At 43.7% G+C, this 13,981-nt stretch overlaps 1 protein-coding gene across 1 annotated transcript in view; it reads left to right on the forward strand.

Moving 5' to 3' along the window:
- The window catches only part of cacna1g (calcium channel, voltage-dependent, T type, alpha 1G subunit), a 370,250-nt gene that overhangs the window by 315,400 nt on the left and 40,869 nt on the right, over positions 1-13,981 (forward strand). The window contains exon 27 of the mRNA XM_028567497.1: positions 13,198-13,349. Coding sequence (XP_028423298.1) covers positions 13,198-13,349 — 152 coding nt within the window. The remainder of the gene's footprint in view (positions 1-13,197; positions 13,350-13,981) is intronic.

A 13,981-nucleotide genomic window follows, 5' to 3' on the forward strand; every position in this document is an offset into this window, starting at 1 on the left:
TCCAACAGCAGCTCCTCCCTGCTGCTTTTCCACTCATGGTTTCTGTATGTTACCGAGCTAACTGCACACAGCCAGTGACCGCAATGGAAGCACAACCTTAAATGTGCCTTGTGTTTTTTTTTTTTTAATAAACAAAGTTAACTAAAAACGCATTGTGTATATTTGTGGGACCAAATAAACTTGCCAAATGCATTTTTTCTTCATAAAACCCATTTTTCATGAGACACATTTTTGGAAGAATTTCAGACCTACATTGTTTGTCTTTTTCTTTCTGGCCTTTGCTGGCACATTGCTACCTTTCATTTAGGAGTCATGCGAGTGCATCTTCGTGCATGAAACAATCACAAAATGGGAACCCAGTCTTAAAAACATTGCTCGCAAGACAAATAATCAAAACTCCACAGAATATCTTTAACTCAGTTTAAAAAAACTAAAACTCACCATATACTACACTATACAATAAATAGTGTGACAAAATAAGGAAGTGATATATTCCTTCCTACCACTACTATACTTTCTGGAAAGTGGTTAAACTGTGAAAGCAATCTATTAACATAGTAGTTGTGATGATGTAGGGAAGAATAGGACCCAAATGCAAGGAGAGGGCAGGCAGGCAGAAGGTTGGAGCTCAGGGATTTATTGAACAAAAACAAACCAAGACAGACCTGAGGCTTCAACAGGCAAAAATACAAATTTCAGAAAAAGAAAAAAAAACAAGGAAGTACAAAAAAAAAACAGGAAACACTGAAACTAACAGGAGCTGACACAGACACATACAAACTGACTAAGACTAGCAGGAGCAAGGATGCAAAACTATCTGACAAGAAACAAGGGAAACACAAGGGCTAAATACACTGGGTAATGAGGTAACGAGGGGCAGGTGACACAACAGGTGAAACACATTAGGAGAGACAGGGTAATCAACAAAGGCGGGAAGAGAAATACAGAAAACCAGGCCTATCAAAATAAAACAGGAAATGGAAATACACAATTCAAACAGGTAACAGAAATATACGCAACAAAAAACATAGTCCACAGGATACACAAAACAGGATAAATCTACAAGGCAGGGAACAGAAAAATACAGAAGAAATATACAAAACAGCAAACAGCAACAGAAATATACAAACAGGCAACCGAAATGTCCATAAACGCAACACTAGTCTCGCTTTGCCAGAACATGTTGTGGTCTATTGGCATTTCTTTAAACCAATCACAATCGTCTTGGGCGGTGCTAAGCGCCGGACGGCGCCACGGTGCCTCTGCAAAATCGCCTCGGGAAGGAACTTGTTTCGGTGGAACATGTGTACGTTTAAAAGTAGTTTTAGTCGTGCAACAGAGAACTCAGATTGGACAGATAAGTCTAGCTAGCTGTCTGGATTTACCCTGCAGAGATCTGAGCAGCAGGTAACCACAGTCCTCAGAAATCCACCGGAGGTTAAAATGCCAACACAAAGAACGTGGAAGGTTAACTATGCAGACTCTGGCTCCAAAACTAAAAGATGGCAGCGCCCGTGGGATATTTTGGCTCCACTTGTGTACAGTGGGAGGAAATGGAGACGGGTCATCCGTCTTTATGTCTATGTATTAAACTTAATAAGAATACTCCAATCTCATATTAAGGATTGAAAAATTATATTTTTATAACTTTAATAATCCCAAATGCAGGTCACGTTGACTTTGAAGTTTTCCAACCTTTTGAACCTTTTTAAGTCCACCAAAATATACGTAACTCATAATGCTAAGCCGCCCCATAATGCAACTCTCTATATCTCAGGTAGGTCAGTTTTAGAGTCAGTAAGAAAACAGAATAGGGCTTTTAAACTTCTATAATGGTTTCCCATTCACAGAAAGTGAGCTTGCAACTGTGCAGGTAACAGTAACGGAGTCAGCAGCTGATGTGGACAATGTCACTGTTGTATTCTCCGTGTGGATTCATAAATCCTCGTCACCTTGAGGTGCAGTAACAAATGCGTGTTCATGTGTTGCGCTGTTAATCTCTGTTGTCGCTACGCGGCCTGCAGTCAACAACAACAACAACAACAAGGATAATAGGATCATCTCCTTACACATTGTTTAACCTGAGCACCAACCACACACACATAGACATCCCAAAACATGAGTGTGGGTATATGCAAAGCAGCTTGACATTCCATGAGTAGCTGTACTTCATCTATTAGCTTTGTCACACACACACACACACGTACACAAGGAGACACACAAGCCAGCCGGTGCCAATCCCTAGCTGTATCTGGGTCAAAGCTAACAGAGATGAATCTAACGGAAGTTTCCCATTGCCCCCCTTACTTTCGTCTGTTCCTATGTTGTGGAGATGTGATTAATAACACCAGTCCTTTAGGGAGAGGAGGGAAAAGCCTCGGAGGAGAGGAGAACAGAGGATTGAGAGACGGTGACGTACCTTGGCAAAAAGTCACAAAAGATGCAGTTCCAGAGTGTAAACGCTTGATGCCACAAGGTATAGGTAGCAGTGCTACGTGAAGCGTTTAATTGGATGAATCTTTCATAACTTTTGGGGGGGTTCGGCAGCGACTGGAAGCCCTATTACTGCAACTGCTTGGGGGTACGCCACCGGGTGTGTGCCAAGGTTTCCTGATGTTACGTAACCTCCCACCAATTCATCACTATCCTAAATTATAATAGTAATATCAAACGCAATCAACTAATGAAGCTAATTTGCCTCCCAGAGACATTAAATATATCAGTTTACCCATAAATCTGGAGGCATATGTTACTGATTACTGATTGGCTGACAAGAGAAACTGATGGAAGGTGTTGATATGCCTGAAAAGGGGAAAATCGAAAGCAATAAATGACTAATAAAGCTCATTAATTTCCACAGACGGCAGTGTTGTAACATTAATGATTGCTGTAAAAGAACGTACAGTATAAAGTCAGTTTGATTGAAAAGCTGGCCCCCAACAACACTTGCTATGAATGTTTCATGTTGGAAACTTTCTCTATGAATATTTCATCCGCGGAAATGTGGAGGGGCGAACGGCACAGAGCCGACAAGTCTCATACTGTGGCGCTGCCCTGCTGCACTCAGTGTAGTGATGAAAGACGCATGAGGTGGGCTTTGAGTTTTCCTTTATTTCTACCAAGCATGGGAGTTCTCTATGCAGGGGTCCTAAACCACAAGCCTGAAGCCTGTCTGAACATGTGTGGTATATCCAAGGATGAGACTTCAGTACAAATGCTGAAGTAGCAGATAAGCTGTGCGTGTTATTAAATCAGGCTAGACGTGACACACGCGCCACCGATTGTTGGACAGAGTATAGTATTCATTTCATCACCACTGATCAGACCAAGTTAAACCTCAGCTGGGTTCCAAACCGTTCCCTATCACAAACAGTTTGTAGTGGTGTTCGAGTTATCCGCGGTTGTTTTCATTCACTATGTAGTCCACTATGAAATACCCACAGTGCACTGCTAATTTGCAGTGTACATACGCATGTACCCTACATTTCACTCCCATAGTGAAAGAAGTGGAGAAGAAGAAGCAGAAGCAACCACGAAAACTGAAAAGGAAAAATGGAGCTGGCTTTCGTTTCTAAACGCTGGAAATGTAACACGCAACATACTGTGAGGAATGCAAGGCTTGGACCCAAAAATGCGGTGTAGAGGTATTTTATTAAACAAAAGACTTAGAACATAAGGTGTCCTGAGGAAGGCAGGCCCAAACGAAGCTAAACCAGAAGACACGACAGGGGAAAACCAACCCGGAAAGAGCGACGCAGGGAAAAACAGGAAGGGAAGACAATGAGCCGACGAGACAAAAGACAGCACAGAGACAAAATACACAAGGTAACAAGGGTGAAACAAGGGTCAGGTGACACGAGGGCTCAGTAACAGGTGAAACACATCTGGGCGGGGCAGACAATCAGAAAGGCGGGAAAACACAAGGCAGGAAGTAAGACATGACATGGAAGACTACAAAAATCGAACAGGAAACTGAAGCAAAAAAACAGGGCAAAATACAACAGAGAACACCAGAGACAGTAAACAACGAGGAAACGGGGAATAAATTAACACAATACAACAGGAAAAACTCTAACAGATTATTGCAACCATGTCACATACTGTATATGCAACCTTTTACTAGTCTCCTGAGCGCTTGGTTTGTTTCAGGCACGTAGTTGAAGTATTTTTGTTTGGGTTGTATACATGAAGCTGGGCACATTGCACAAATAACCGTTTTCAGTGAGTGTCCAAAATCTCATTTCGCCGTTCCCAGTATAGTTCACTATTTAATAACCACTATATAGGAAATAGTGAGTGAGTGACTGAGTGAGGGAATGGTTTCGAACACACTCTTGTCTGTTCCGGTCCGGGCGAGTTGCTGTTGAAAATGTTATAAAATCTAGCAATGTGCTAATTTGATTGTCAAAAATTAGCATATCATAGTATAACAAGACTATACAGGACTTTCCCATTGGAAAAAAAACCCTGACTTCTGACTTTTGTCTTTAGTGGGAAAGGTTACAATCGGCATTCACTGCCGGGACAAATGGCTTGATGGTGTTTTAAGCCCCCAACGTCGACTTCAAGGCAGCGCTGCGACCGTTTACTTCAAGGCACCTAACCCTAACCTTAACCCTAACCATTGCCTAAATCCTAGTGCCTACCAGGCAGCGCTGCCTGGAAGGCGACGTTGGGGGCTTAAAACACCATCAAGCCATTTGTCCCGGCAGTGAATGCCGATTGTAACCTTTCCCACTAAAGACAAAAGTCAGAAGTCAGGGTTTTTTTTTCCAATGGACAGATGACTCCGCAGTAGTCACAGTTACTCAATCAACGGCGATTAATAATCACCGATTTTTGCCTCTCTTCCGCGGTGATGCTGCGCCACTCGCATCGCAAAAATTGGCCCAAACCAGCAAGCTACCGATAAAAGTAGTGGTAGCGGTGTCGCGCGAACGAGAATTATGAATCCAGTTCAGCAGAATTCCGTGCAAATCTGCAGCTCACCACTGTGACTCTTGTAGAGTTTCCTTCCCTTCTCTTCCACTATCACATTTCTCTCTCTTTGCCTTTTTTTTCTCCTCCAAGCAATTTTCAACCTACATGAGACACAAAAAGATGAATCTGTTTTTTGGATGGACGTCCGTTACGCTGGTGTCGTTCTTACACTCATAGTCTAAATAATATCCAGTGTGTGGTCCTCTGTATTTAATTCAACAAAAAGCCCATTTCTGACTGTCAGGGCTAAACAATCAGTAGTCATCATGTGTGGGGTTTTCGTTCCCAGGTTTAGAGCTCTAATGGAAGGATTATATTTGACAGAGTGAAAAAAAAGATGCATTTTAGCTACTTTACTGTATGTGTGGCTTAAAGCCTTGAATGAGTTGTATATTGTTTAAACTGACAATCTTGCACGAAGAGGCAGAACAGGTCTGAATCCAAATTCCGGACACTGAGGAGTTAAAAAAAGCCTCTTAACCGAGGAAGACTAAGGCATTAAAATCGCCCATCTTTCGAGAATTTTTTTTCTTGCCGGTTTGTGTGTAGTTGACAGGGTCTTTGTTGATCTTGTTGCGCTCTGGATGTGAACGCAGCTTCGACAAAGGGAAAGAGGAAGGGTTAAAGAAAACGCACACGTTGTCATTATACCGGTAAAAAAGCTTCCCATCGGTCTGTACCTTGTCATCACTGTTATCCTTGTTGCTCCGCCCTCCACTCACGCCGTCCAATCGCTTGCCTTCACCATTCAGTCCCCCATTCCAATTGGTCCATCCTGCTCAAGTATGACTCAGAAAGAGGTGTGTCAGTCTACCACGTGAACCAGCACAATGTGTGTTAAAGAGTGCGGACGAGTGTGTGTGTGTGTTATCATGCCCTGTCATTTTGAATGATGTCATGTTTTCTTATTTTCTTCTGGACTCCTCAATTTGCGCTGCTGCTCCTCTCTGTTCCTCCCCCCCCCGGTTGAATTCATTTTTCTCTTCTTTATCGGTTGTGTCTGTGTTCTCTGTGTGTCTGTCTGATCTTTAAGCACGGCAGCAGAGCATTCGGGAATTCCAGTTTAATCTTCTTTATTTTTTTGTTGTTGTTGATTGTTTTACAGTAACTGTTTGTGTCGACAATTGTTTGGTTTGTTTTTAGACTCGCTGTTTGCTGGATTTCTAATTTGGACACCCAGTCCTTGACATTGACACATTTCGTCCCGGCAGACACCGAGTCTCAAGGTTTACTACTGAGCCATTCAGCACCAAGGACAGGGGCATAAAAGCAGCAGCCGCCGGCGCCGCATCCAACCAAATATGCCGCCTCAGACACGTGAAAACATCGGTGTTTCTCACCGACATTGGACTCATTTCCATCCCAGATCGTTTACCTTTACAAGCACGTTGCTGCTGCTTTTACAGCCCGTGTCCTGCTCTTTCCTACACAGCCATTCTTTTTCATCATCTGATGTCCAAACTTTTAAGTCCCTCTGTGTCATCCATTCCCTCCAGCCATAAACGATCCACGCCCAACATTCCAATTGTCCGTCAATCTCTGACGGAACTACCAAACCACATAGAGCATTCGAAGACATTCAGAGGACATACGGCGAGGCGGAAACCATTGCGCCAGTGAATCAAAGTCGTAGCAGTGTCTCGTGTTGTTTTAGAGATTCATGGCCAGGCATCCTTTTACATCGGGAGCAGCTGGCACAACATCCTTTCCACTTCACGACCAACCGCACGCACCCACACTTGATCACCGCATTCTGGACAGCTTGTAGGTTCCACAGTGTTCCAGACCCCATTTCTCGACACATCCAATTCAATCCAACCCGCGCTCAGCCTCACGGGCGCAGCACGCCCATAGTGCTGTGCCCTTTCCTACTCATCGGTCCGAAAAACCAAGGACCCTTACTGTGTCTGTATTTCCCAACAAAGACCGCCTCGGAAATGTATGGATTATGTTTTTGAGCGCGGCCGCGTCCAAAAGCAACTCCCAGGCCCAACCTCCAGCCCGAACCATCCTCACCCCCTAAAGGTGAGTGGAGAGTTAGTAGGTGTCCACGGAAGGGAAGGTGAGTACACTTGAAGGCAAAAAAGAGGAATAAGGCTCTTGGGGTTGTTTTTTGACAGGGAATTCTTTACGTCTTTACAAAGTTGTCTGTCGGACCAATTTTCAACGGGGGTTTTAGATCTCTTTGCAGTCAGTGGATTCCTCAGTAAACGTATAACACCGAATGTCCACAGGATCCGGCTGCGTTGTGTTCCAGTCAAAGCGTTCTCATGAAAGGGTTTCGTATGATATCCTACGAAATTAGGGCGAACACCGGCCGGTCACGTGACGACCGTCCACACGACAGTTAAGCTCAGTGGTCTTTATAGTTAAATTAAGCCCAAATTCTTTTTTAAATAAGTTACTGTGAGCCGGGTACAGAGCAGCGCGAGGTTACGGTAGTTTCAGCGGCCATCAAAAGGTGACGACAGTTAAGTTTAGGTACCAAAACGACTAGTAAAGACTAGAATCAAAATTGTGATTTGGATTAAAACAGCAGCCGTAGTAGTCCCGGGACACAAACACCTGTTTGCTAGGTGAAAGTCTCGTGTTTTCCCCTTAACCTCTTCCCATCCACCCCGACATCCTCCTACGCGGATCTTTGCGCTCTTATAGAGCAGCAGTCAATACGGTGCATACAGTAATAAATACGTGAAATACATACTTGCAGTGCATTACTTTTCATAGCTACACTACCGGTCAAAAGTTTGGGGTCACTTATAAATTTCCATTCCACTCCATTATAGACAGAACACCAGCTGAGATCAGTTGCATTGTTTTTTTTTAACCAGGGCAGCAGTTTTCAGATTATGTGCTTACATAATTGCAAAAGGGTTCTCCAAAGTTTTCTGTTAGCCTTTTAAAATGATATCAGATTAGTAAACGGAACGTGCCTTTGGAACATTGGATGAATGGTTGCTGATAATGGGCGATGTAGATATTGCATTAAAGATCAGCCACTTCTTTCAGTCGAGAACCCTTTTGCAACCCTTTCATATACATTCACAAGTAGATGTCACGCTTCAGAGATGCAAACTTCCTCCACAAAAATAGACCGGTAATGTCTAGACCGGTAGTGAGACGCTCTGGTCAACACCGGTTAGAATGGCCACGTATCATCTCCGGCAGCCACGATGAGACGCAATGAGACCCGATGTGACGCGGCGCAGCAATATCCGGTGGACATTGACCATAAAAGTGTCCAAGAAAATAGAGTGCAAAGTATTGTCAAAGATCTGTTTTGGCGAGACCCAACATGGACAGCCTAGCCTGTTTTTGTGACGTCGCCTCAGAAAGACGAAATGTATTCTATTTGTGCCACAAACAAAAAATACCTTTGTTATAGATTCTAGAAATGAGCATAAAATAATGAGATCTAAATCCCCCCTCTCCCCCCCCCCCCGGATGTTCTGTTAAATGCACACAGAACGGGTGTCAAATATGAGGATGGAGATGCAGAGAGCAGGTCTGTGACAGGCCTCCGTACAGAGGGGTTTGCGGTGTGTGCCTCTGCACCCATCTTCCTTCCCTGTTGGAACTGAGAGAGAGAGAGAGAGAGAGAGAGAGAGAGGAGGCTGCCACATCAGTGAAGGTGGAGAGAGAGAAGACGGGGCGCAAAAGTGGGAGCTAAATAAGTTCTTCATCCTACTGAATATCTTTACAAACTGTTGCAACGTCATTCCGAAATAAAAATGTCCGATGCCAGCGTGACTCAAACACTGTAGCAGCGTTAACATAACTAATTCCTCATTACGAGCAGCTCAGCTCTTTCGGGGGAAAGTGAGAACAGGAGAACTGGGGCAGCAGTGTAAGTTGGCTTCCTAAACTTTCACCTCTTCATTCCCTTTCCTCCCATTTAGAGACCAGTTGAGCTTTAGCCGAGCTTTCTGTCCCTCTCTGCTTCCACTTCTTCTCTCTTATTCCCCTTACGTCTTGTTCGGTCTCGCCCTCTTTGCCCCATCCATAATAATAAGGGCAATGCCTACTTACTTCTTCAAATTCCTTCTTTTTTTTTTTGTTTAAGAGAGAAAGTGAATCGCTCCAGCATACTCACCTCAGCTTTCCCATACTATATTCTGTTCTTTATCTTGGCCTTGTATTTCAATGCATGGGGGATGTAGATATACCGTGCTAGGAGAGGAAAAGGTTGTATAAAACAACATATTTAGATGAATGAGGGAGAAGAGAGTAGGAGGTGAAACAAAGGGACTGCTATTGTCTGTGTGTATGGCTCACCGTGCACCTGCAGACAGTAAGTAGAGCGGAGTAAAAATAATGTTCGCTGATCCAGCGGATGATGGACGATCTCGTAAATAGGAGCTCCCAGTGAATGAAGAAAGTTGTTTTATCCCGCAAGAGCTATACACACCTAACTGTCCCCATTCAAACACATACCCCGAGATGCTTTGAACCTTTTATCACTGTCCTTTCATGGGCCACATGGTGAAACGTCAAAAAAAAAGTATAGCCTCATTTATAAAAAAGAAATGAGGAAGAGTTTCTACAGAGAACTTAGGTGCTAGAAGAGCGAGCAGGCGACTGAGTATGTCATCCTGGTTTTAGTGCATTCATTTAAAGCATAACTCTCACCAAAATGCAAAATGTATATTTTTGTGATCGTACGTAGTTTAAAAGCATATTTAGGGACCGAATCGCCACTTTTAAGATTCAGCGTAGTCTCGTTTTCGTTTACGAGTCGATTTCCGAATACACCATAACAGGGAGGAGAGTATAGATGGAAAGCTCCTAAAGCTTAGTTCCATATAAATGCACGTATGATTATATTTTGTTTTGTCATTATCATACTTTTCATTGGAATTACAACTTCATGACATTTCCTCCTATGGAGTCCGTTCATCCGCATTTGGAAATAGACTCGTTTTGACTGATAATATGGCCGCGGCCGCAATCAACTAGAGCTACGGTGAACTGCTCAAAAACTTTCTTTTTAGTAAATCTGTGTACACAAAGAATGTTGTCAATGATTGTAGAGCCCCTGGTGATACATGAAGCAAAGTTCCATGATGTGTCGAGCCTTCTTAGTGTTTTGAAAATAGCTATTTTGAGACTAGCATGAGAGTGCCCCCTAGCTCTCCCATTCAAAAGGCCATTTGACCCAAAAACGAGAATACGGTGAATCTTAAAAGTGGCGATTCGGTCCTAAATATGCTTTTAAACTAAATTTTGCCTCACGTACATTCACAAACATACCCTAGGATGCATTTTGGCGAGAGTTATGCTTTAAAAAAGCCAGACCAAGCACATTGTTTTTCACTCTCTGGCACGCACATCTCCGTAGGAGTTCAGGAGCAGTCAAACTCCAACACTAGCTGCCCTGTGGTTCAGACACTACCACCGGCATTCAGGTTCATCTCCCCTGTTGTCAATATCAATAATTTTGCAGCAGGGAGCAAAATCAGCTTTCAGCAGGGATGACCCTGAACCAAACATGGAATAACTAACTCAAAGCTCAGCAGCAGTGCAGGCCTCTGCCAAACCTCAACAACTCTCCGACTTGCAATGCTCATTCAGTCATTCATTTCAGACCGCTCCGTATTCTTAATATTCACCTGTTACTACTCCGCTTCACTTAGTTTCTCTTTCTTTAAAGCTGTAGTGCGTAGTTTTCTGTCGCCCCCATGAGGAATTCCGAAGTAATAACAACAACACTGCCGGCGCATCCACGTGATACCTTCTGCGATCGCGTACCACCCCCACCCCTCCTCCACGCAGTTGCTAGTTGCCAAGGAGGACACGGAGGATTAAAAAAACACGATGGAACTCTTCAAAAGAGGTCATTATCTTCACTCGAGTTTCTGCGCGGCATAGTCGCCGGATGCCAAAATCTTCTGAACATAGCCATGCTGAGAAATCCAGAGAGAGTTGTGTGGAGCTGATAGTTTTAATTAGCTTTCTAGCAACTCATCTGGCAACGGCTTGAATGGAACGGACGTTTATTAATATTAAAAGATTACGCACTAAACCTTTAAAGGGCTACTCCAACGATTTAGTATTGCATGAATGCAGGTTGGAACCTGACATGCCAGATGTTTTTTTTAAACACAGAACCATCTGAGAAGCCGTCTTTAGAAACTTGTTGGAGAAGGGCAGCCATTTTCAAAAAAAATACCTGGCAGGTGATTGGATGAATCATCTGTCTATCGCGTCCGCCATTGTCGTTTTGAACCAACAACTGTCCCAAACACCTAAACATAGCTGCCGGTAGCTCCTCACAGGACGCTGATTGGTGCGGTAGGCTGGTAGGCTGGCAGACTCAAAAGCATTAGGTCGGACTCTGACGAGATGGATTTTCGTGTGATATCGCGAGAATCCAGCTGCCGTGCAAGGTAATGCAGGTTGGGGAGCTTGTGAGAAACGGTCTTTTAACTAGAGACCATCTTGCGATGGGGTCAGCCGCGATGCCAAATCGGGCCAGGGGCGTACAGTGTGTACAGGTGGCGCATTGGCCCCTTCCCTACTTCCCACCCCCCCTACTTCCACACCCTTCATACATGTTTTTTGGATGTGTACAAGAACACATCATATTTTTTTTTAATGGTTAAATAGGACAGCAATAGCAGGTCTAGTCAAGGCGACATAATGGTGACTGATTAGCATAGAGGGGGAATCCATTGTTTATAGGTTGCAGGCTTTTTTCTTTTTATGAAAATATTTAAGATTGACCAGGCGTCTACAGGCCAACTGATATTGGGGCTTGACTGTGAGTGCCACTAATACAAAACTAACATGTTGGGGAAATACTACACCAGAGTCTGACACCTGAACCTTTTGGATCCATTGATTGTGCACCAGATAGGGTTTAATTTAAGAGATGAAATTCAATCCCAAAAGATGCAGATATACAGTTTAACATCAGGGATGGATGGGTATTCTGTTAACGGACACTGCTTGCTCAGCTCTCCTGTCTTATTCCCTGGGGGGGGTGCTCTGTGTGACCTAGAGCCTCTCCTTCACTGATGGAGTGATAAGGTGATGGATATTAGTGCGCAAGCTTCCTCTCTCCTCTCTCTTCCCCATCCTAACTCCAAGCCCATCCATCAATCCGTCCATCCTCTCTGGATGGAGGAAAGAGGTGAGGTGCAAAGTGATGGATGAGTGTGGAAGAACTTTTCTCTCCCGCGTTACGTTCTTTCCCAGAGAGGAGAAAAAAGTTCAAGAACAAAAAAAAGGGGAGGCAGAGTGATATCAGAGAGACAGAGGGAGAGACGGCCAAATCTCCAGATCAAAATATCCTGACAGCAGCCTCCTCCACGAAAGTCTCCCACGCACCAGTGGTGGAATGTAACAAATTACATTTACATTAACATTCACTCATTTGAGGTGCTTGTACTTTACTTGGGTCTTTTCTTTTCTGCTCCGCTACATTTCAGAGGGAAATATTGTACTTTTTACTCCGTTACATTAATCTGACAGCTTTAGTTACTAGTTACTTTATAAATTAAGATGTGTGCACACAAAACACACATGTAGTTTATAAAATACAGTGTTTATTATCAATTAAACTACCCAAAAATATAAGGGCCTACAAGTTTAGCTGAAATGATTAGCCAATCAAACACTTTGGTGATTGACAGAACTGTTTGCTGTCCACATTGAGTACATTTTACTGACTATACTATTCTATTTTTACAGTGTGGTATTAGTACTTTTACTAGTAAAGGATCTGAATACTTCTTCCACCACTGGCATGCACACACACACACACACACACACACACACACACACACACACACACTCAGGGGAGAGTTAATACAAAATTGTTGATCGGAGGAGAGGAAATTTGATTTGATGAGTCCTGACTGCAGACCACAGGAGGGCTCGGCTGGACTCTGTCTTTCTCTCTATCCGTTATCTCCTCTGCCTTCCCCTTCTTAATCTCTTCACATCTCTCTTTATATACCTCTTATCCTTAATGTGAGTCAGCCATCTTGAGTGACAGGACGGTGTATGTCGTGTTTCCCTAACCACTTCTTGCTTCATCTTTTTTAAAGCAGCTAAGGAGGCTCCAGTCCTCCACACAGCAGGTCTACTGTACAGTGTCCCGGTGTATTACCTCCTATCTCACCTTTTGAACGCCACCCCCCCCCTCCTCCTCCTCCTCATTCCCCCTGCTCCCTGCACCCCATCCCACCCCCACTACTTCCCCCCTTCCAACAGAAGCTCAGAGTAAGCCCTACTACTCGGATTACTCCCCCACTCGCCTGCTCATCCACAAGATGTGCACCAGCCGCTACCTGGACCTGTGCATCACCATCATCATCGGGCTCAACGTCATCACCATGTCCATGGAGCACTACCAGCAGCCCCAGGTCTGATCTGGGGGGGATGGGCTCTTGGTTTCAAATGTTGACGCCTGCGTTTGAATTATAATTGTCACTCATATGCAGTTCACCTCCTGGGCACTGCCCAAGTGCTCTTGAGCAAGGCGCCGAACCACCCCCCACTCCCCCCCCAACTGCTCGGGGCGCGTCTCCAGCAGTCGCAGCCCCCTCACAAATGACATGTCTTCATTTGTGCGTGTATCGGTCCCGAGCATGTGTGTGTATTACAGTCCTGTGTGTTCTAACAACATCCCCACTGGGGATCCATTAACAGTATAAATTAAATTAATAATTATATATATTATTTTATATAATAATTATCATATCCATTGTTTTTAAGGCATTTCCACCATGCCAGAAATAAAATTCAGGAAAAATAAATACTAAATTCTGGCAAATGTTGAATATTGGCACAGAATATTGGATATCTGAAAAATATCAGTAATCTGCAATTTGGTCTTTAAAATGTAATACCATTGGACTATTTGGTTTTAATCTTCCTGGAAATCCAGGTTTATGGCTTCCCAGGACTTCAGATAGTGTCATATATTCAACCTGTGCCAATAATCATAAAAAAATAACGCTTCAGAACACCATTGCTCGTTATTTAAACAAGGGTG

Source organism: Perca flavescens, chromosome 21 (genome assembly GCF_004354835.1).
Source record: "Perca flavescens isolate YP-PL-M2 chromosome 21, PFLA_1.0, whole genome shotgun sequence".
NCBI classification, from domain to species: Eukaryota; Metazoa; Chordata; class Actinopteri; order Perciformes; family Percidae; genus Perca; species Perca flavescens.